A 25,100-nucleotide genomic window follows, 5' to 3' on the forward strand; every position below is an offset into this window, starting at 1 on the left:
TTTGTAACCTTTTACTCATCTGAACAATTTCAGCACTTTATTAATGTTTATGGAATGTTATCTTTGCTTTCAGAATGTATGAATTCCAAATGTTTGATATTGGAATGCCAAATGTAAAAGGATCAATTTGACCATTGTGTTAATGAATACTTGCCTCTATAGCATTTTCTTCTTGTTATGAACTTAATGAATAGCCAGGGATTTCCTCCAAATGGTCATTTCTATATGTTTCCATTTTTATATATTCTTTTCTGACTTACTTGCCTCCAAATTAATATATAATTAGCCTCATCCTCACCGCCTTTAGTTCATTGTGACAATAGTAGATATTTGGTTCATTGTCAGATTAAAGTTTGGTTTGGTCCTCATCAACATCAAACAACATTACCATTACAACATATTAGATTAAAGTTAGGTTGACTGTATTCAAATTGCATTACTCCATTAATTATGTAACTAATTTATTAAAGTGAAATTTCAATCATCCCATTCTTAGCCATAAACAAATATCATATTCCATAAGCACAACTCAATTACTTAGTCATAAACACATAATCCTGAGTTTTTCACTTACGAAACAAGTCTTCATTTGATTAAAATAGAACAAACCTACAACAAAGTTACAACAAATCATCCAATTCTCATCAACATTGAAACTAAAATTATCTCTATTACACATAAAACAAAAACCAACAATATCAACACCTTCATCCACTTTTGAACAATGAACACAAATTTCTATAAATTAACTATCATTTTCCTAGTAGTCTCCATTTCTTCACTTCTTTGTTTCCTTCGCTCTTCACGTAGCTACCCCTTTCGTCAAACCGAACATCAGTGCACCATTTGAAGAAGTTGCAACCAGTGTCTTCACCACTATTATGTAAAGACAACAATCAACGACGATGTCATGTTCTCAAAAACAGTACCACAAATTAATTAGGTTGAAACTAACATACCTTATACTTGGAGCATCCCCAAAATTGCTTGCCTCGATTCTTCATAGTTTTTGCAGTTGTCACCACAGATCTTTGTCCACAATGGCAAATCGATGAACAAACAATAGGGTTTTCCTTTTGCCAGACATCGCATGTCGACAAACAGCAAGAATGCTCCTTAGACATCCTCTTCAAAGAAGAACAAGTACAAGCTCGATCACCACCACACCCACCCGCGTCGCACAACTACAAGCTCGATCACCTAAAGCACCCTTTTCAATTAGGGATTTTGAGCTTTAGATTGAGGGATTTAATGAAATCCAAATTGTTTTCCATTCTTACTTAAAATAAATCGATGTAATGACCTCTTACTATGTTAGGTGGTTATTAAATGCGAGCTCACCATGCCACCATACAACAAATTTAACACCATTCACAACAATTAACGGCAAGATCATAATTGACTCAATTTTACATAAAAGGGACCCAATTGAGCTTTTTGAAAATACGTGAACCTAATTAACACGAATTTGCACAAATAAAAACCTCCGAAATGATTAAACTTTTTCCTTTATAGTTCGACAATTTTTTTTTAAATGTTTTTTACTAGTACATAATAAATTGCGTTTTAGAAATATAATATGGACAACTTTAAAATATAAATCACCTGAAATTTTTTTCTTGTTAAAATTTTTTTATAGTTAACGATTATATACAAATATCATATTTAAATACAAATTATACCACTACGATTATTTTAAAAAAAAAATCACAAGAACAAAGACGTTTTTTCTTTCAACAAACTAGAACCAAAATTTACCATGAGGAAAAAAGCAAAAGATATTCAACCCATATTTTCCTTATTTTTATGTTATTTTGCTATTGCCAATACAAATTTTAGAATTTCCTCACTCCCTCATTTTTTATTTATTTATTCTTGAAAAGAAAGGATATAAGAGGCTCCAACGATGCTTAGTTTCACGGCGCTAACTAAACCTAAGATTGGGCCATAGCTGAACAAGTTGCCAGGGAAAGTAGTGAACACAGTGCATTAACCCCCAAACGACAGGACTAAAACCAAAACCAAAACAAAACAAAACATGTTTCTACAAAACGTTATAATCTAAGAATCTAAATACCTTTTCGTCTACCTCCGAGCGTTGCTACCTTTGTTTCTCCACTCTCCGCACATGGCCGTCGTTGGCGTTCTCGCGCTACAAGGATCATTCAACGAGCACATAGCTGGCACGTTCATCTTCCTTTTCATTTTTCATTTTCCATTTATTCAAAGTTTTGGTCTCATCTTCATTCTCTTGTGGTTGCAGCTCTTAGAAGGTTAGGGGTGAAAGGTGTGGAGATTCGAAAACCGGAGCAGCTTCACACCGTTTCATCCCTCATCATCCCCGGTGGAGAAAGCACCACCATGGCTAAGCTCGCTGAGTATCATAACTTGGTCTCTTTCTAAACGCTTTTTAATTGTTAGGTTAAATTATTCGCTTGCTCCTACTCTTGCCTTTGGTTTAGGTAAATTTTAGTCTCTATACCACAAAAAACTGTGACTTTAGTTCTTATGGGACAAAATTAAGTTTGGTCTCTGATGTGCATGTCATAGAAGAATTTGTATTAATGTAGAACTGTTTAAAAACGTTTTGGTGGGGATGAAAAACTTCCAAGAAAACTGTTTTTGTAACTATAGCTAAAACTTGGTTTTCTTGTATAGGGATGAAAACTAATAATGGGGACAACTATAGCAATTTTTTATGTATTTCTCTGCATCTGTTCTTGTTTTAAATGGAATTTATATGGGCAATTTTTTATGTTTCTGTTGTAATGTGGTGGTCTAACTGTTCATTTGGTCCTATACTTGTGGTCATCTTTTACTCTCTACACGACAAAAGAGTTATTCGAATCTTGCATTCGATACATTTTGGCTACCTACTCTTTCGTATCACAAGATGAACCTTAAATGAATTTGTATCTTCTGTTATGATAATGAATCTATGTAATTTGGAATCACCGATACGATTCACTCGATTATGATACTTTTACCTTTTTACTTATTACCAAAAAAAAATAAAAAAGTCATGTGGGCTTAAATTTTTAAAAGAGAATTCTGATACAAAATTACAATTCACAATTCAAAATATAATTCACCGATTCATGAATCAATATCCTTTAGAAAACTATAATTTTCAGTCCTTACAGGTGCATAAAAGTTATGTTTTAGGATCTTATGCTGGCGTCTTAGAAGAATTCCTAATGTTGTAAAACTGTGATAAAAACTTTTTGATGATGATAAACTGCAACACAATTAAGGATTTTTGAATTGTATTCCGTTCTGCCTTTTAATTTTGTTTTATATAGTTTTCATGAGTCCATGCTATCAGGTATTTAGTACGGTTACATGAACACGGTTCATGTAGGTATGTGGTTAATGTATTTTTAATTATTATTGCAAGACATGCTATAAAAGAGAATCTAGTATCTGACACGTGGTGCAGTGAATTTGGTACTGTGTTTAAGGTTATTGAGAGTTTTGTAACTTTGGTATGGGTAAAGGTGATAGACAAAGATGAATGATGTAAAGAGAACCAGATTTTATGTTTTTGTGACTATGAAAGACTGAATTTTAGATAGTGCTGATCTTTATACCCTCTACTGTTTAAACTTTATGCTCTTGGAAGCAAGTGGTGATTCTGGTGTTGGTGATTTATGTTGGATGTTTTTATTTTTTTAGTTTCCTGCTTTGAGAGAGTTTGTAAAATTGGGAAAGCCTGTTTGGGGAACCTGTGCAGGGCTTATATTCTTGGCAAACAAAGCTATAGGTGTGTAGTTTCTGTCTTCTCCTTTCTTCCCTTGTGTTGAATTTTAGACAAGACTAGGTATCTTAAATTTTAATTTATTGTTCTCACATGAAAAATAGGTAGTTGTTTAAAGTATTCTAATGACAAACATAATTTCAGGACAGAAGAGTGGTGGACAAGATTTGGTCGGGGGACTTGATTGTACAGTGCATAGAAATTTCTTTGGAAGCCAGGTAATGCAAGAACAATTCATTTTAAGATATATTATATCAATGAAACAAAACGTATATCAATTGCTGGACGTGATAATTTCAACTTAGCACTCTTTTTGTGTGTGGGAGTAAAAGGATAGGGTTATTCTTTAAATGGCATAACATTGAACATGTGATTTTTCTTAATGGTGCCAACAGAGAACTCTTCGGTTCTCTATTGTCATTGTCAGTGATTAAACCATAAGGGCACTAATACATATCTTAGTGAAGCGTTACAACTCTCTTCCTTCCCTGTTCCTATTTCCTTCTTGAGTCAAGTTTCTTATTAACTTGAAGTGTCAAAATCTAAATTATTGCAAATGTTCAGAACTTTTGGAATAGTTTGTTTTGCAAAAACAGCTTCTGTTGTTTTAAAACATTTAGCAATTTTACCATTATAATTTTTAAAGATCCATGTAATATGGCTATGTGATGCATAAAACTAAATGAAATTAACATACAAGTTTGTTTAGATTCAAAGCTTTGAGGCAGAGCTTTCAGTGCCACAGCTTGCCTCCCAGGAAGGTGGTCCTGAAACATTTCGTGGAGTTTTTATTCGTGCACCGGCAATTCTTGAAGCAGGGCCAGAAGTTCTAGTGTTGGCTGATTATCCCGTATCTTCTGATAAATTATTAAGTTCTGACACTTCTACCGAAGAAAAAAAGGTTAGTTATTGAGCATTTGTCAATCCTTTTTGGTTGTTAGTTGTTTTTCATTCCAGATCCATTAGAATTTAAAAGGGTCATGTATATAATGAATAGAGTGGCAAAAGAAATGCAAGAGTTAGTAAAGATCAAATAGACATTGTTGATAATTTATATTTAGGACTTCTGTTGGTGATGTTATTGGCGGGATATAAGGTGTATAATTCTGTTTATGAAACTGGTATTTTGAGGATGGTTGAATTTTAAGCTTGGGAGGTTTGACTCTGGAACATATTCAAACCTGTACCATGTTGTTTCTAAGTTCCTTTTCGTTCAGTGGCTTAGTTTGGGATTAAACTCTCATGTGAGCAAATCCAAGATTTTGAAGGGTAAACTAAAAGAAGAAAGGAGTAGATAAATGAAAGGAAATCATTGATAGATAGAAGTGATAGGTATATAAATGTTCAATTCTTTTGAATTTGGAACACTATTATTCGATGATCATTTTTAAGAAGTGGATTTTAAGCCTAACTTAACTCCAAAAAACCGGTTTTGAAGGTGAGGTTTGCACTCACTTATATACTTGAAATTTGCCTCATCTCTAGTTGATGTAGGACTTCCAACATATTCCCCTCACGCCGAAGTATATACATTTTGAGCGTGAGACTAAACATTAATGGGTAGTTGGATAACGGCTCGATAGCGGGTGGAATAGTATGTTCAACAAACAACAAATATCGTTAGGATAGGTTCTAACCATAGCTCTAATCATTTTAAGAAATTGACTTTAAGCCTAACTCAACCCTACAAAACTGGCGTGTAAGATGAGGTTTACACTCACTTATATAATTGAAATTGGCCTTATCTCTAGTCGACATGAGACTTCCAACGATCCTGACTTCTTTGCATTTACCTATTTGTATGCTTATTCTCATTGGAACAGTCTCCTTTAGCGAAAACTGCTCATAACAGTGTTCCTTATCAGATACTTAATTTCCAAACCAATATGTTGGTTTCATTTTCCTATCCTGAATGAACTACTCATATACCTTATCATTAGATTTAGTACTATAGTAACATGTATAGCAGATGCATCAGTGCCTTTCAGCATTGTATGTTATTGCTGATCCATATTTTATCATTAAAAAAAATTGTCATCATAAACTGCTAGCTGAGTGACATTTGCAACATTCGTAAGATGACTATAATATTTAATTTTGAGGTTGAAGTGTAACTATCATGAAATAGAAATTTTTCTCTGCCAATTGGTGTGATACAATAACTGCTGAAGTTTTGCTCTGGCTATTTGATTTTGACCACCATACGTTTAACTTGTTTGCTTAAGAGGCCTTAATACTTGATGCAGGTGATATATAGGAAGCAATCTTGTAATGTTATGGTTTCAAAACCTCTAAGCATTTGAAAAAGAAATGGTCTAACAATATGATTTTATTTAACATTGACATAATCTCTAGCTCTTTGCTTGACAAGATTGTTATTTCTGCTAATCTCAAACAATCTTTCATACTATAAACTAACAGCTCTTATTTTCCTTAAAGAAGTTTAATGCTAACAATGCCTTCCAATTGGCTCGGGAAATTAATCAACTTTCTTATTATTAATGTCTTGGTCTTTTGTAAGATATCTCCACAGAAAAGAAAGAAAAATAATGCTCAGACAGAGAGAATAATAGAATTCTAGAGGGAAACAGAATTTCTTGTATATTCGCTGCCTTTCCAATCATTTGTATACCTCTATATAACAGCATACATGCTACGCGAAAAAGTAAAAATGACAAAAGGAATAAAGTTAGTTATGATCCTAAATCCTTCTAGAACCATAACACTGCCAAATCATCAATTAGTCACGTAGTCGTTGAGGTGTGTGGGTTTCCTTCGGATTCTTTTGGGTAATTCTCCTCTGTCCACGTTTTCTTGATCCTGTGTTGGGCCTTGAGGCTCTTCATCAGTAATGGGCCTAACATCTCCTTCCTCTTGAAGAGGCACCTTGTCCTCAAGGTGAAATTGAGCCTGGATTTGGGACCAAAGTTCCCAGCTAGCCTCTTCAAGAGGTAAACCCTGCCAGTGTATGAGTACCAATTGTTGGGAGTTGTCTTGATCCTCGGACATCTTCCAATCCAAAATAGTTGCAGGGATAAGGATGGGTTGGTTGTCCACAATATCTGGAGGAAGGTTCAGGGGCGGTGGTGAGGGAGTTGGCCCATGATGTGGTCGGAGGAGGCTAACATGGAAAACATTTTGAATTTGTGCTGAAGCAGGGAGGTCCAGTTTATAGGCCACTTCACCTATTTTCTCCAAAATTTTGAATGGTCCAAAAAACCTTTTCTGCAGTTTACCAAGGTATGGACCCGTAACTGAGTGTTGTCGACGTGGACGGAGGCGCACGTAAACCCAATCCCCAATTGAAAATTGGAGATCCCGACGATGCAAGTCTGCCCACCGTTTCATAGCCTCTTGAGCCCTCTTTAGATTGGAATGCAATTTTTTGATAATGGCATCCCTAGATGAAATCTCAAACTGAACTGCTGCGTTAGAAGTGTCAATGTTCAATAGATGAGGGATGCTCGGGGGAGGATGACCGAACATGACTTCAAAGGGGGTAAAGCCGGTTGAGGCGTTTTTGGTGGTGTTAAAACACCATTCTGCCCAAGGAAGGAACTTGCCCCAAGAGGAAGGACGATGGTGCACAAAGCAACGTAAATACTGCTGCAACACTTTGTTGGCAACCTCGGTTTGACCGTCAGTTTGAGGGTGGTAAGCGGTGGACATTCTCAGTTTGGTCCCACTAAGGCGAAATAACTCCCTCCAGAATTGGCTCAAAAAAATGGTGTCGCAATCAGAGATCATGCTACGAGGAAGACCGTGTAACTTGCCAACCATGTGTACAAACAATTCAGCAACTTTGGCAGCGGAGAATGAACGTGGTAATGTGCCGAAATGCGCTCCTTTAGAGAAGCGATCGACAACATCTAGGATGGTACTCTGTCCTTGATAGGGTGGCAGACCAATAATAAAATCCAAGGATAAATCCTCCCAGCAACGAGAAGGTGGAGGAATTGGTTGTAGCAACCCTGGTGGACGTTGTGTGGGTATCTTAGTCTGCTGGCATGTGATACATTGGCTCACAAAAGTCTGCACATCCTTCCTCATGTGTTCCCAGTGAAAATTTGCTTGAAGTTTGGATAGTGTGCGAGTGATCCCTGGATGGCCTGCTAAAGGAGTAGAATGAAATTCATGTAACAACAAGGGAATCATACTACAAGATTGAGGCAACCATAGTTTCCCTTTGAAGAGTATAAAATCATCGTGCAAGGAATACCCAGGGAAGGATAGTGGTGATGCCAGAAGCTTTCCTTTGAAATCTAAGAAATCTTTATCTGCACTAAGAGAAGACTTGAGATCTTGTAAAAAATCCAATTGTGTGATGGAAATAATAAACAGGGAAAGGGCATGAGTAGAGGGAGTTGGAGGTACTCTAGAGGGTGCATCAGCAACGGTATTAGTTTTGCCCGGTTTATAGTGAATTTCAAAATCATATCCAAGCAACTTTGCCAAATATGATTGTTGATCTGGAGTGAGGACCGCTTGGGAGAGCAAGTCCCTGATGGATTGTTGATCAGTATAAATGATGAAATGACGACCCAACAAGTATTGATGCCATTTTTGTATTGCGGAGGTGATGGCACACAATTCCCTGATGTAAGTAGAAGAATTCCTCAATTTAGGACAGAATTGTTTGCTAAAAAAAGCAATAGGGTGGCCTTGCTGTGAGAGGACTGCACCCATTCCAGTTCCAGAGGCATCTGTTTGTATAGCGAAGGCTAAGTCGAAACGAGGCAAAGCCAACACCGGAGCATTAGTGAGAGCTTGCTTTAGGTTGTTAAAGGCCTCGGTAGCAGCTTCTGACCATATAAAATTATCCTTTTTCAACAAATCCGTGAGAGCAGAGGCAATAGAGGCATATCCTTTGACAAAACGTCGATAAAACCCCGTAAGGCCAAGAAATCCACGGATAGACTTCAAATTCAATGGGATGGGCCAATCGATAACTGCCTTTATTTTAGAAGGGTCTGGACAAACCCCTGTAGAGGACACCACATGGCCCAAGTATTGGATGGACTGTTGACCGATTGAACATTTAGAACCCTTGAGGCGGAAACAATGATCCAATAAAAGTTTGAAGGCTGTCTCGAGATGAGCAACATGATCATCCAGTGTGGAGCTGTAGACGAGTATATCATCGAAGAAGACGATGATGAAGCGTCGAAGATGTGGTCGAAAAAGGTCGTTCATGGTAGCTTGGAAGGTGGAAGGAGCATTACACAAACCGAAGGGCATGACCTTGAATTCGAAATGACCATTGTGAGTTCTAAATGCTGTTTTTGCTGCATCGGATGGAAGCATCAAAATTTGATGAAACCCAGAGAAGAGATCCAACTTGGAAAACCAAGACGCATGTCCTAGTTCGTCCAGTAATTCGTCGACTGTGGGAATGGGAAATTTGTCCTTGACGGTGAAAGCATTGAGAGCCTGGTAATCAACACAGAAACGCCAGGTGCCATCCTTTTTTTAACGAGAAGGACCGGTGATGAAAAGGGACTAGTACTGGGTGTAATGAACCCTGATGCCAACATTTTCTGAACCTGAGATTCGATTTCTTCCTTGTGGAAGTGTGGGTAACGGTATGGGCGAACGGAAATAGGTGGCGTATTGGGAAGGAGGTTGATGGTGTGGTCAGTTTGGCGAGAAGGGGGAAGTGATGTGAGTGTAGAGAAAAGGGTTGAGTATTGTTGGATTAGTTGTTGAAGTTGAGAAATGGTGGATGTTGGTAGTCCTGCGGTTGATGAAGCAGTGGTGGAAGAAGAGGATGAGGTGACAGGTTTAGGTGAGGGTTCTAAAGTAAGTTGGAATAAGGCTTCGACGCGATTTGTTTGTTGGAGGCGTCTGAGTTGATGGGCGGTGATGGGTGAGGGGTTTGGACTTTGTTCGCCTTTTAACTCGACCATTTTATTTTCCCACATAAATTTCATGAAGGGCCCATTGTAGTCCATGATGAAGGGGCTGATCTGTGAGAGCCACTGGACACCCAGAATAAGATCTGTCCCAGAAAGATCAAGAGGGTATAGGTCCATGGGAAAAAGAAGGGATGCAATAGTAACGTGGGCCTGCGGGCAGAAAGATGTGCAAGGTAAAAAATCCCCATTACCAACCATCACACGTAAAGGGTTTGGTGTGGGTTCTAGGGAAAGATTTAGAAAACGGGCCACTCTGGATTGGATAAAATTATGGGTTGCCCCACTGTCCACCATGATTTGAACCTCAAATCCGCCTATGGATCCACTGATTCGGAACGTCTTGGGGCTCCATTGACCCGAGAAGGAGTGTAAACTGATGAGACCCGCTTCTAAAGGAGTGTCATTAGGAGGATCAGCCACATCGGTGAGTGGATTGGTGGACTCCTCGTCATCAGCCACTATGAGGAGAAGAAACTGGGATTTGCAGCGATGGCCTCGCGTGTACTTCTCGTCGCAATTGTAGCAAAGATTTTTTTCTCTGCGGGCTTGCATTTCGGCCTCCGTAAGTCTCCGAATAGGTAATTTGGATGAGGGTGTTGGAAGGAGAGGGGGAAGTGGTTCAGGGTTAGTGGCAGCGGTAGGTGTGATGTGATTTGGGGGTGGTCGGGAGAATTTGGAAAAGGGTGGTGATGATAATTTGTTTTTGTCATCGTGGAGTTTCGCAAACGCCACTGCTTGGGGCATATCGGAAGGTTGGAGAGCAGTAACTTCACGTCGGAGGTGAGGTTTGAGGCCGGAAATAAAACAGCTAAGGTAGAAGTTAGAGGGATACCCAGAGATCCGATTAGATAGGGATTCAAACTCAGAGATGTATTCTTGAAGGGATTGCGTCTGTGAAAGCTTGCAAAGAGCAGCGATGGGGTCCTCAAACTTAGAAGGTGCAAAACGTAACTCCAAGGCTCTGAGGAAAGCTTCCCACGAGGTTAGGAGACTGTTGTTGTGCATCCATTGATACCAAGCTAAGGCGGGGCCCTCAAGGTAGAATGATGCTATTTGGGTTCTTTGATCTGGTGGTGTCTGGTGGTAATCAAAAAACTGGGTGATCTTGAAGATCCACCCCAATGCATCCTCCCCGTTGAATGAGGGAAGATCGAACTTGAGAGGTCGTGGAGGTAGTGAGGAAGAGTGCGAAGGGGATGAGGAAATTTTTGATTCGAGAAGGGAAGTGCGGGCGTCGATATCATGAAGGGTATTAGAGAAATTGGCTTGAGAAAGGAGAATCTGTTCCAATTTTTTGTCAAGGTGAGAAATGGCGTCAGAGTGGGAAGCCATGGAAGAGAGTTCTCTCAACGAGAGCACCAAAAATGTAAGATATCTCCACAGAAAAGAAAGAAAAATAATGCTCAGACAGAGAGAATAATAGAATTCTAGAGGGAAACAGAATTTCTTGTATATTCGCTGCCTTTCCAATCATTTGTATACCTCTATATAACAGCATACATGCTACGCGAAAAAGTAAAAATGACAAAAGGAATAAAGTTAGTTATGATCCTAAATCCTTCTAGAACCATAACACTGCCAAATCATCAATTAGTCACGTAGTCGTTGAGGTGTGTGGGTTTCCTTCGGATTCTTTTGGGTAATTCTCCTCTGTCCACGTTTTCTTGATCCTGTGTTGGGCCTTGAGGCTCTTCATCAGTAATGGGCCTAACATCTTTTTCCCCTATTGAGTACACCTGGTTACATGTTGTTTTGGACATGACAGGAGAATGCTGAGGAAGAAAGTAAGGTTATTGTTGCTGTGAGACAAGGGAACATACTAGGGACTGCTTTCCATCCTGAATTGACAGCTGATACTCGATGGTAGATATAAGTTGTTTTTGGCTTTTTAATTTTACAATTTTGAGTTCTTAGCAGTTGTAATGATGTAATTTTTCAGGCATAGTTATTTTTTGAAAATGTCAAACGAGACTGGAGAAGAGGCTTCCTTAAGTAACCTTGTTCCTGCACAAGTCACCACAAGTCACTATCAACTGATCCGGAGTGACCTTCCTATCTTTCAATAGGACAATCAATACTCACCAAGCCGAACAATTGTGGTTGTTCTTTTTTTTTTTGAATTTTATTTCTTGAATTTGATGAGATAATTGTTGGATCTTAGAAGATAGATGTCTACATAGTATTTATTTTTCTTCTTCCTTTTTTCAATGTTGGAAAACAGTATTTATTTATTTTACATAGTTTGATGGTTATGATTGATGAATATCTGTCATATCTGATGATAAATATTTATTTGTGCAAGCTTATTATAATTGGGTTGATGGATTTTAGTTGGCACAAGCTTATTATAATTGGATTTTACATAGTTGACCCAAGCTTATTATAAAAATTGTTCACTGCACCAGTGTCATTATCTATTGCAGTCATTGAAGAAAAAAATCTCTCAGATAAAGTATTATTGAAGATTTTATACTATGTTCTACATGAAGATTTGATTTTGCTTAAAATGCAGGGTAGAGAGATACAAGTAATACTAAACATTCATTGGATTCACTTGAGAAAGACTTGGTCATCTCCCCTATTGCTAGGCAGAAAGAATTGGTATTATTATGTCATCAGTTAACAAAAGTTAACACCAATGTTGCGTGCTGTAATGATGTAACGTGCCTATATGAGGTTAACCCTAACTTGTCCATTATTCACATGCTCCTTCATTGGCTTTTAAATCGTGTTGTACACAACTTTGAAATCGTCCTTTAATTGGCTTTTAACAAAGTAGGGGGAGGCTCAAGTTAAAGATAATAGGTGTCTCATTATCACTTCTCTAAATTTGTTAGGTATTCATAGTTCATCAACATATTTTATATACACTTTTATGATTCTATTTTACCTTGTTTACTATGGTTTTTTTTATGCTTAATTGTTCATATTTGATTGGTTTTGATAAAAAAAAAAGTTAAAAGGACTTAATCATAAAAAGAATTTAATTGTTATATTTTTACTGACTTTGATTTTGGCTCTTTATTATAGGCGGATTTAGATATGAAATTGGGTAAGGAATTGAAAAGATGTCATTATTTTACTTAACAAATAAGATTTCGTCAAGTCAACACAACATTTAAGTGAAGAGAACAAGAAAATACTAGAACCATTCAACAAAGAATGATTCATCTAGTGAATGAGTAAGATTTGTAAATAACATATATAATTAACTATCAATATGTTTAAAGAAAGTATACATGCTTGATGAATCTTCTCCAAAGAAGACTTACTAAAGTAATAACCTATTTGTTAATTAAAACACAAATCGTTGGGAGATTGGACTAACTTTAGAAAAAATGCATAAAACAAAACAAGCTCGAAACTCAATTAGTGATGAGAACATCAGGAACATAATTAGCATAATGGAATATGGTAAACAAAGAAGAATGACACTACAAAAGACTAATAGAGAAATACAAGGGAAAAACATTAGAGCTTAAAGGAAAAAAAATTAGGAATTAAAAACACTTGTAGAGTAAAGAAATAGAATGGCACACTTGTGATTAACTAACTCATGGTTAAGATAGTTAAACGCATGCTTGCCTCTTACTATCTAATCATCATGTGTAAGGTTGTAGATTGTAACTTTCTCCATAAGTCAATCTCCAAAGGGAGCATCCAAGAGAAAGACAAAATTCTTTTTTGTTTTATTTTTGTTAAGTGGTGTTCAAACTCCTATCCTATAAATAAGGGCCCTCTTTGTACAAAGGACACTTAAATTTAAATGAAATTATATTTGTGAAAATTTTGAGCGTTTTGAGAGCATAAAACTCTTTCTAATGGGTTCTTATCTTGGAGAGCTTTTTCAAGTGTTGAATCTTTAATACACTTATCTTGGTTCTTTAATATTCATTGTCAAAAGAAATCAAAGGTACCCAAGCTCTAAATTTTATAATATAAAGCACAACCTAGATTGATTATCAAAGGATACTTGTCAAATTATATTTAATCATAAAACAAAAAATTGGAAAAGAAATTTAGAGATCAAATGCAAAAATTATAGAAAAGGAAAATGGATCAACCATAGATTCGATGATCAAACAATATGAAAATCACAGTTCTCTAAATATTCATATTCAAGTTTGAAAAATTAACTAATACAATTACTCAACTAAACTGGTCTATATAATTTAAATCTTAATACTATATAATCTGATTCATATTCAAATATTAAATCAAGATTCAATTGATTCCAAATTTGAATTCTAGTTTCAGAAAAATTGATATCACAAAGACCATAGTTGAAATTAAAGAAGATAAAAATAAACTTGGAACGAAAAATGATTGGTTTAAAACTCAATTCCGTTTGTTTTTTCTTGATTTCATGAATGCATCCTTAAAAATTTAATTTTTCATTAATCAAAAGTAGAAAACACGATGGAAAAACACTAAAAAAATATGAAAAGATAAAATGAAAACAAAGAGAAAAAGGAGAAAAGGAAAAATACCTAAAATTGTGGAAATTTGGTAAAATTATTTCTTTCCTCTCTCTTGAGCATATTAGGTCTTATATGTCATGAAATCTAAAGGAACTATGATGGAAATCACCCAAGGCTCTATAGCTTGGGCCAATGGCCAGACCATTTTATGTTCTTGTTTTTAAATATATAAATAAGAGTAGAAGATTTGTATAGACTTAGTATTCTTTTTTTTTTGTGTATTTAGCAATTTTGTTTGGGCTTTTATTTTCGGTCCATGTGTTCCTTGTATTTTGTTTGGAGCAAGAGAATCTTCGGCAACGTGTGTCATTTCCTTTATTGGCTTATGTTCTCCCTACATCTTCAAGGTTCTTCTTGCACCTCTAAATTTTTAAAAAATGTCACAAGTGGCCTTGGTAAAAAAATTTTAACCTAGGTAAATTTTTTAACCTTTTCACTCACCTAATAAATTCATTCACTCACCCACCATGAAGAACTAAAACCCTAGTCGTCGGTCCTCTACACTCTCTTTGTTATTCTTCTTCATCATAGACTTTTTCTTGTGCATCCTTTTATTCTTCTTCACGCACTTCTTCTTCTTTATTGTCTCTGCAGGTTGGTTTTTGTTTACATTTCTGATGGAAAACTCATAGCCAAGGATCCTATCACTAGAAGTATGGTCAAGCTCATATAAGAAAAACCATCTTTATAAGGAGAAACAAAGCTTTGCTTCACTTAGGCCATCATGGAAGATGAAGGAGTAGTACAAGATTTAAGGACATTCGACCATATAGTATAGGCTTTCTTTAGGCTTGTATTAAGGCTTAATTAGTGTAGGGTTTTCCTTAAGTTAGACATCCAAACCAAGTGAAAGTGTGTGTCATGTGTCATGCTTCCATTAGAGAAGAGTTGCTTTTAGAAATGGCCACATGACACTCTAGGAGTGGAGAGAATTTCTTTTTGGTAGTGGTTATATGTCCCTCCACCATTGGAGAGGATTTTTGAAACATGTCTCCCTCCTATTAGTGTGAAATTCTCGGCCAACACCATGTATAGTGGCTAGGTTTTCTTTTAGGTTTACAAAAGATGTTTTTAGGGTTAGAAGGAGATACCTTTGGCTTATATATAAAGGTGTCTCCACCCTTGTAAATCATCTTGGATTAATGTAATGTTATGCTGCCAATTTTAGGTCATACACTTCCTAGATCAATGCTAGAGCAACCCTAGAGGCCCCTCTAGTCACCTTCCTCATTATATTGACCTCACCTCTCTTGGAGTCATCATACATTACCACACCATCACCATATACTCCAAAACCGTGAGCATTTCACCTTGTCCAACCTTAACTATGTGACCTTGGATCTTATCCCCACCATATATCTGCACCAATCCTCTAAGGAAACACCCCTTCATGTACTTCTTCTAGCTTTGACTCAACCTAGCATAAGGAGGTTGTTATCAATTTCTTCATGGATGCACTTTATATATATATATATATATATATATATATATATATATATATATATATATATATATATATATATATATATATATATATATATATATAATGTATATTAGTTTGAAAATGGTGAAGGAAGCCTGAGATTAGATGGATTTTGAAATCCGTTAAAGGTCTTGACGGTTTTCGAAAACCGTTAAATTCGAAAATCATTGAAGGCCTCAATAGTTTTCAAAAATCGTTGAATCTCAAGTTAAACAGATTTTGACGGTATTCCTAACCCTAAATCCTCCACACCTTTTCACTTTTTGAATTATTATCGTTACAATGGTTGCCTATTGATTCTTAATTTGTTTGCTTCACGCTTCGCCGGTAGGAGAGTTTCTTCGCTTACTTGTTTGGAGTAATAGAGCCTAGATTCTATGGAGGTATTGTTCGTTCTATTTTTCTCTATTACAATCTTATTATGTTTTATTTTTAATTTTATTTCAATGCTTGAAAAATTTAAAGCTAGTTAGGAATTGTGGTAAGAATATGGCCATCTTGAATGGTTATTCGAAATCACAAGAAAACAGTAGAGGGGTGAATAATATTTTTACAACTTACATTAGTGATTTTACATTTTTTTTTTCCTATCATATGTTTTAATAACTTGAAAATCTCTCAACAACATTGAGCTAAATACCTCCATTAAGTGAAAATTTCATTTCCTTTATTAATTTATAATGATATACCTAACCGGAAAACAAAATTGTACTCATAATATTGCTAGTAAAATCTTGGATGGATACTAAATCAATATTCTTAAGTAATACTTTTAGATAATAATACAAATATTTAATCACTGGTTTGCTTATGAGATGCTATCCACTCGTAATTATTTTTATATTTTTTATTATATAACAATTATTAATGAATTTTCTTTTAATATTTTTTATTTTAAATCAAGTGATAAAAAAACAAAGTTATTAATAAAACAAATATTAATTATTCAAGTGGTTTAAAATTTGACTTCATATATTTCTATTTTTTATTTAAACTTATAAAATGAAAGTTATTTCTAAAAAGATTAATTTTTTTAAATTTATATTTTGGTACAACCCATTCCAAGTTGTGTTACATTAATATTTTAGTAAATAATTTGATTTGAATACACTTCAAAATTAAATTTTATTTAATATTTTAAAGATTTGTTTGTAAATAATTTTATTTAGAATTTATATATATATATATATATATATATATATATATATATATATATATATATATATATATATATATATATATGTGTGTGTGTGTGTGTGTGTGTGTGTATGTATATATGTATTCATAGGTACCCGCAAAAATAAAAGAAATGGTGGATTTTTTTTCATGCTTACCCAATTAATAATGAGATGATTATTTTTAGACGATACAAGTAGCCAGTAAACACTATCTATACCTGATCTAACTCGTTGTCATCCTTACTAACAAATATATTTTGTTCAAACAATTTTTAACATTTTAGTTTGTTTGCTTACTCTCCTTTTATGTTGTGATTGAATGTTATGCCATACTAAAAACTTACTTTAATTTTACATTTTACATATTTAACAAAAAATTTAAATATTTAATAACTTTTTAAATAAAAATAAATAAATTATATTATTAATTTGATATTTTAATCTTTGGTTTATTTTGAATAAACATTACAGAATTATTCAAGTTAAAAAATAATTTCTATAGCATTTCAAACTCTCGTTCACAAATATGCAAATATGGAAAAAGTGATCATGAAATATATCTTTTAAAATTTAATCTAGATTCAATAAAATAGATTGGATCTATAATTCAAATTCATTTTAACTATATTAATTATATTTATATTTTTTTTAAAATCAAGTGTATATCTAATTAAATTTAGATTGAATCTACTTTGTCAATGAGATTAAATCTAGTGAGATTAAGTTAATATACTAACTAATTAATCTATTAGACATATGACATGACTAGGCATGGACTTGACTTGACTTGCTTTAGGTCCTGGCCGACTTAACTCCACCTGGATTCAACCCAACTCAACTCAACTTTTATCTTGGATGAACTCGGCTTGATTCTGACACAACTTGATCTAGACCTAATGCAACTCACAGTTCACTTGGTTCGACTTGGGTTTAGACTACCTCACCTCAACCTCAACCAGTGCTAACTTGAGTCAACCTACGCTTAAACCGACTTGACTTAACCTACACCCATATAAACTTGGCTCGACCTAGGTTTGAGTAATCTCAACTCAACTAGGACCTGGCTAGATGACTTGGCTCGTCCTTTGGTATTGGTTGACTCATTTAGACTTTCAACTAGAGTTGACTAGTCTTGACCTTCCGATTCAACTAGCCTCGACCTTCGGCCTAAGCTAATTCATTTCGACCTTTAACCTCGACCTTCGACTTGAACCAACACGTCTCAACCTAGGCTGACACACCTCGACTTAGGCCAACACATCTCAACCTTTAATCCTGATTGACTCACTCGATTCTTTGGCTCAGGCTGACTTGGCTTAACCCTTAGTCCTTTGTTGACTAACCACGATCATTCGACTTGGGTTATCTCTCCTCAACCTTTTGGGCAAATTTAACACAATCTTTGTCTTAGGTCGACTCGTCTCAACTTTCAATCCAAACTAACTTACCTCAACATTTTGGACCAATTTAGTTCAACTTTTGTCTTGGATCAATTTAACTAAATCTTTAACTCGGTCCCACTCGGTTCAACTTTTAACTTAAACCAACTAAGCTTGATTTGATCTCAATTATCTCAAATCGACTTAAATGTTCTTGATTTTGAATTTTCAAAAATTCAACAAATTATTTAATCTAAATAGATTGAACTTAAAATAAAAAATATATGAATTTAAATTTAAGATAAATATATTTAAATAGACTTAAAATAATATACATTATAAATTGAATTTCATATTTGAATTTTTTTTTTCAGCCTTACCAAACGGCAAACGCGTAGTTAAGAACACTCATCCGCTACGATTAAAGTGTTACTATTTAATTAGACAAACGTACGAGGATGAAATGTAGTCCTTTGATATACTTAATGCCACCATCTATAGTTTATTAGAAAAATTGTTGCTACCTTCTTGATAAGCATTGTCATGTGCAACATTACGCAATTGCAAAGTAATTTATTTAAAACCATCACAAACACTACCACAAACCTCATTAAATTATAACAACCAATTCAATCAACAATTATTGCTTGGGCATCCATTAGTCTAAAATAGGGGTTGTTTGGACATTAGCAGGGTCGGCATTATTGAGTGGACGAAGGACAACTATTTAAATAGACAATTTTCATTTTATGTGTGCTTTCATTTATTCTTAGACATTATTCAAATGAAGAATTAACTGTATTTTTGGACACTTTACTTTCACAAGTTAACTTATGACAAATCTAGTTCCTTTAGTTTTAAAATTAAACAAAGATAATCCTCCTGTATAATCTAAAAGCCTCAAATCTAACTTTCCACACAAATTATAGTAGCTTCATTGATTTGGAATATAAGATTATTTTCAAACTTAATAAAAAATTTAGGGAGAATTTAATGACTTTTAAAGGATATTTAGTAAGACGTTTGAAATGGGGACCGTCATGTTTAGTTTAATTGCTATTCTTTATATTTTGTTTCCTGTTAAAAATATTGAATTAAAATTTTTAGTCATTTAAATTAAGTGGATTTTTATTTAAATCCTCGATTTTATTTTAATTTTGAAAACTGTTTTTATTGATAATAATTATTTAAAGATATATAAATAATATTTATTTTAAAAAAATATTTTATTTTAAAACGTATACATGAAATCACAAACATCATATATCATATGATCTTAATGAATCAAATATCAAATATCAACTAAAATTCAGTTTGTGTGATGAAAATTAAAATAAAAAACACTTTAAATGAATTGAAACCAAAATAGATAGTAAAAACATTTACTAAATGAGAGTGATGTTGTAGTTCCACACACCCCATGTTTCATGAAAAAACTACTAAAACACGGCAAATGACCTCGAATCAATCAAATTATACACGTGCCATTCCAATTTCTGAGTGACATTAGCTCCTAGCACTGATGAACAATCGGAATGAGATCACAATGACAAAAACTTTCTCATGTATGTAATGAGGGTTGATCAGAAAAACGATGATTCAGTTTATACTAATTTATTATGTCAATGCATTGATCAGAAAGAAATTAATATTACTTAAAGCAACCCATGTAAGGCTACAATGCACAGAGCAATTTAGGTACGATAGCTAAGTGAGGGAAGCTCAAGTAGCAGGCAATTTAAGGAGCCAACAAAAGGAAGAGATTCTTTTCTACCAACACAAAACATAAAAAAAGTGGCCTAGTATGCACAGTCAGAATAGATAATAGCCACCCTCACCAACAAAACATCATAAACCAAGTTTTTAAACATCAATCTCAGTCATCATCCTCGTCTTCCTCATCTTCATCGTCTTCCTCCTCTTCCTCCTCTTGATGGTCCTGTATAAATATGAAAACAATTGGATCAAAAAAGAGAGACAGGAAGGAATGGTTTTAAGCCTGTCAAAACAATACAAATCATAGAAGGCAGCACTAGCATTTATGCTATGTGCGCCTGTACAATAAGGAACCCCTCATCTCAGTTTATTGAGAAGCTAAACCATTATAGAGACCTCAGTATGTAAATCAGAAGGTACCATCCACGCTTTGAAGTCCATATTTTACAAACTTCTCTTGGTAAGTCAAAAGGGTTAGTAACTTGGGTAATAATTAAATTAAGAGTGCGTTTGCAAAACCATTCAAACTCCGTTAATCATGAATCCGATTATTATCAGTCACATTTAGTTTCTTGGGAAGAGAGAAATGAATGTTGCAACGTGAAAGCAAATACATGCTAAATTCACTACATTTACTCCTTGACCAAAACTTTTTTCTATGAAAAATGTTTTTTTAACTTTTTTTTTGACAACTTTTTTACAACACTTACGTAGTAGCTCATGATTGGTTTATTTCAAATATACGAGCCAATAAAATAGTGACACATAGTTTATTGTCAAAAAATTGTTAAAAAAAATTGTTAATATATCATAGTCCTTTTTCTATTTCTCTCATGTTCATCCTCTAGAACTAAAATCTTGAACAAAACGTTTGCAGAAATTATGGATAGCATTCATTATGTGCAACCTCCATATCATGCACAGTTCAAGAAAGTACACAGAAAATATATACCTCTGCACTGGCTTCATCATCTTCATCGTTCACCTCAGATTTGGACTTGTCTGATTCATCATCATCTGCAGAGCTTGCCTGTAACCATTATAGAAAATAAAGTATATAAGCAAGACAACCAAAACACGACACAAAACAGAACAACTAGCACAGGTTACTCACCTGCTTTTTATCATAAGCTTTCATGAGTTTTTCATACTCAGCTTTCCTTTTTGCAGCCTTGGCTTCATATGGAGCTTTTTCCTTTTCATTCGAAAAAGAGGAGTCAACATCAATTTTAAAAAAATAAATCCCTTTTTCAATAGAATGAGTTCATTTAGTGCATGTGAATTGATATACTCGAATTCAATTCAAGCGTCATTAGCTTACAAATAACGAACTATATCTACTTAAACATAAACTTGTATCTGAATGCATCTAAAATCACGACAAAGATGCGTAAATCAATATAAAAAAAAAGTGAAAAAATGTGCATTATTTATCACAATTTAACAGCTTACAGCACTGGATAAAGATTTCCATTTCTCTCCTCCAGCTTTCCCAACCTTCAATGAAAGAGTGCAGCAAACAATTTAGATGTTTATTAAAAAAAGGGTATATCATAATTGAACGTGAAGCAATTTAACAAGCTACTTACAGCAGATACAGCCTTCACATTTGGATTCTCAGCCTTAAAGGTCTGTCTGAACTCCTCACTATCACAGACCAGGAATGATTGGAATATTTTTCTAAGTAACACAAAAAAGAAAGAGTAAAGACAGATACATACAGGAACACAAAGAAAGCACTGGGTGGTCTTTTAGGCTTGTTTGGGTCTTTCTTGGCCTTCTTCTCCTTCTTTGCCTTTGGTGCACTGCCCTTGTCAGGCTTACTAGGAGCCTTCCTCTTTCCAACCTTTCTGAAAACAACAGAGATATATGTTCTATCACTACACTATTCCTGTCACAGCTGGATGAACCATCAAGTATGCATAATCAGACATTAATAAACTGTTTATATATAAATCATTGCCCCAGAAAGTCAACACCCTGATGGACAAGAAGACAAATAGTTATATGAAAAGTCAGAATGCCTCAACTAATTTCACTGTAATGATACAAGAACTAACCGGTCATCAACAGGCTTCAGTGCTTCTTTTGAGACCTTCACTGCCCCCTTGCCCTTGGCATTCTTCATTGTTTAAGTTCCTGTACCACTAAATCTCCAGCAATCAAACAAGGGAATGATAAAATTACCAATAAGAAGGGACAAGAGACAGATAAAACTTCAAGCAGATAATTAACAAAATTAGCAACACATAAAACAGGACCCCACAAAAATCAGTGTAAATAAATAAACCCTATAATGGGATTAAATGATGCTTATAAAATGTTAAATATCTACCAAGGTTTCCACCATATAGAAATTCATGTGTTTGAGTTTTTGTAGCAACAACATAGTTTCACACACCAACACACTATAGGGTTAACTCATAAAATCATATATTTGTAGCAAGATCACAATTCACACACAAACTATAGAGTTAAAGGATGTTAACCACACATGCATATTTACCTAGTAGTCCATCTTAGAGAAATTTATGCATGTGTTTTGTAACAACAAAAAGATTATCACACATGCACATGAAATTGTCTTTTCCTATAAATTTCAGAGATCAGACAGAGTTAATCATAAAAAAAATGATATATCAATCAACAAGATGGAAGCACATGCAAGATCCTCAAGTTATGTATTATAATAGTACATGATTTCCTTCACTTGGCATGCTTCGAGAACACAGTAAACAAAATTACATACAGAAAAAATATTGAAAAGCCTAAAAACGGCGAATACCCTTTTGACTCTTCATGCAATATACTCCCCTGACTAAACCTTTATTTTCAAACTCTTCAAAATCACAATCCACAAAAAAAGACAAAAAATAAAACCGCATGCAAAGTTTGAACTTTGCAAATCTTCCAACCAGAAATCGAAGCCGATAAATTCAACCCTAAATAAAATAAAAGAAGGTTTTATTGAAGGAGAGGAATACCTTTAGAAGGGCGAAAGCCTAACAGAGGAACTTACAAGCGAAACAGAACAAAACAGAGAAAAGAGAATCAAAGCTAAGACAGTACCACTAGCAAAAGCAGAGAGATAGCGGCTCTTGGAAACTAAAGAAGAGGGTACCAATGTATTGATCACAGTAACCGGATCAACCTGTTAAGTTTTGGAGACTTTGGTGTCTTGCCTCCACACGACTCTACCCGAGAATTGGCTTTCACGGGCTACACCCGGTTTCCATTCGACAATGATATTATGCTTATTTTAAATATTTAATGATTGTTATTGCTTTTCAATAATTATGTATTAAATAATTTTGTAAACTTCACTATTGATTATTTTATATCATAATTGACCAAAATTTTGCTATAAAAAGTCACTAAGTGTTCAATTTGGGCTGGATAACCATAATATTTCATGGGATAGTATGTAGATTACACCAAATATGTTTGAACCAAAAAATATTCAATTGACTTTATATATATATATATATATATATATATATATATATATATATATATATATATATATATATATTACTTAATAGATTGATTTCAAACCAAAATTATCTAATCTAAAACTATTTAATTTAGATTACTTTCATTTTTAATTCATTAAATTAGATCACATCTTAATTCTTTGAAATATTATAATATCAAAACATAATATTTTATATTATATCATAAAAGAATGTACATATTTATGGCTATTTTAAAATTTTATTACTGACAAATGTGACTTTTCACATTATGATATAAATTCAATTTATTTCAAAATGCTGCCAAATTATTTTATTTATAATAATTTACTTTATAAGTTGATTTGATGTAAAATAACATATATTTATTCCATTTTTTGCTTTTTAGAAATGAAATAGCATGAATTATTATTTATTTCAGCACAATAGTGAAGTGTTGGAAGACTTCAGCCAAATTTTTGTTTGTTTTTCACACAATTTAAAGTTTTGGAGGGTAAATAGTTATATTATTTAATTCACTACTTTGTATAATATTGTATATATAGCTGATTTCTTCATGATTTCAATTATAAGGTTTTGCCTTTTGATTTTGTTTTACTTGGACGAAGTTCTTGAATTTTCATTCTTATGTTAAGTAATGTGTAAATAAAATTCAATTAAAATATTATTTTCATAATATTTCTTAAATATTACAATAATGTCACCATTAGAAGAAATTGTGCTAATACAGAGTTAACAAAAACTAATATTTATTATACTAGCCACTTAAAATAACACAAATCAAATATCAGTAATAATATTTTTACAAAGTTGAAAATATTTTGAACCAAGCCTCTCAACCATTTTATTATCAGCAATCAATAAATATAAATTGTTCAAATTGTTTTAAATCGTTATAAATTAATTTAAACAAATACAAACTAATTTTATTCAAATCATTTATAGATTAAATTAAAAATAGTATTAGAAGGAATATCACTATAAACTATTTAATTATTATTTATAATCTATTTTATTTTATTTGTTATTATTGTTATTGAACATTTCTATTATACTTATTCTATATTTCTCCTAAGTGTTGATATAGTAATTTATGATTCTTTAGATATTTGAATTAAAGAAATAGTACATATGCATGCAAATTTGTGCATGTAAGTAAGTATCTCTGTATGGACATTTTAATTATGTCTATGTTTGGATGAGAGGAGATGAAAAGTGAGAGAATGAGAAATGAAAAAAATAAAGAGAAAGAGAGTAAAAATAAGTAAGAAATAATATTATTTGGATTAGGTTAGAGAATAAAAATATTGAAAAGATTAAATAAATGTGAAGTTCTCTTAGTTAGATGTAATTTTACCACAATATGAGTAAATGTTTTGCAACTCCTAATTGAATATTTACTTGAAAATTAAAAAAAAATGTTTTCTAACATATTATATTACTTGATTAAGTAAAATGTTTGTCATGGATAAGCCAAATATCTGGTTTTTTAGTTAATAATTGGTGATTGAATATCCAAAGAATATAATAGAGATAAATCACTATTCAAACAAATTTACAATTATAACTAATGAGTTATATCAGGCATATCCTTTTTCAAGAAATTCAACCATAATATGTAGAAAGCACATATTATGCTGATGTCATATTAGAGAAAGATATCAAACCACTAAAATACTAAAGGAAAATGACACTTGAACAACCATTTTTGACAACAT

The 25,100-nt window shown here is 33.7% G+C and overlaps 2 protein-coding genes across 4 annotated transcripts; one reads left to right on the top strand and one right to left on the bottom strand.

Annotated features, from left to right (window-relative positions):
• The first annotated feature begins 1,951 nt into the window (after positions 1-1,951).
• On the top strand, positions 1,952-12,570 carry PDX2 (pyridoxine biosynthesis 2). 2 transcript variants are annotated; one of them, XM_047314216.2, is made up of 7 exons: positions 1,969-2,183; positions 2,264-2,391; positions 3,676-3,763; positions 3,902-3,975; positions 4,467-4,658; positions 11,438-11,535; positions 11,612-11,935. In XM_047314216.2, exons 1-7 carry the CDS (start codon positions 2,129-2,131, stop codon positions 11,736-11,738), a joined length of 762 nt encoding a protein of 253 aa, XP_047170172.1. In that variant the 5' UTR covers positions 1,969-2,128; the 3' UTR covers positions 11,739-11,935. The 2 variants fall into 2 exon arrangements, with proteins under 2 accessions (XP_087954106.1, XP_047170172.1); XM_088097980.1 differs by lacking the exons at positions 11,438-11,535; positions 11,612-11,935 and adding an exon at positions 12,185-12,570 and having other exon boundaries at positions 1,952-2,183.
• Positions 12,571-19,823: 7,253 nt separating this feature from the next.
• Positions 19,824-23,047, bottom strand: HMGB1 (high mobility group B1). Of its 2 annotated transcripts, none has more exons than XM_047314221.2 (8): positions 22,894-23,047; positions 21,970-22,048; positions 21,631-21,759; positions 21,499-21,556; positions 21,362-21,406; positions 21,024-21,104; positions 20,862-20,939; positions 19,824-20,132 (listed from the first exon to the last, which is right to left on the bottom strand). In XM_047314221.2, exons 2-8 carry the CDS (start codon positions 22,035-22,037, stop codon positions 20,070-20,072), a joined length of 522 nt encoding a protein of 173 aa, XP_047170177.1. In that variant the 5' UTR covers positions 22,038-22,048; positions 22,894-23,047; the 3' UTR covers positions 19,824-20,069. The 2 variants fall into 2 exon arrangements, with proteins under 2 accessions (XP_047170177.1, XP_047170175.1); XM_047314219.2 differs by having other exon boundaries at positions 21,970-22,056.
• Between the last annotated feature and the right edge of the window lie 2,053 nt (positions 23,048-25,100).

Source organism: Vigna umbellata, chromosome 9, assembly GCF_029865625.1.
Source record: "Vigna umbellata cultivar VRB3 chromosome 9, Vumbellata_1.0, whole genome shotgun sequence".
NCBI lineage: Eukaryota > Viridiplantae > Streptophyta > Magnoliopsida > Fabales > Fabaceae > Vigna > Vigna umbellata.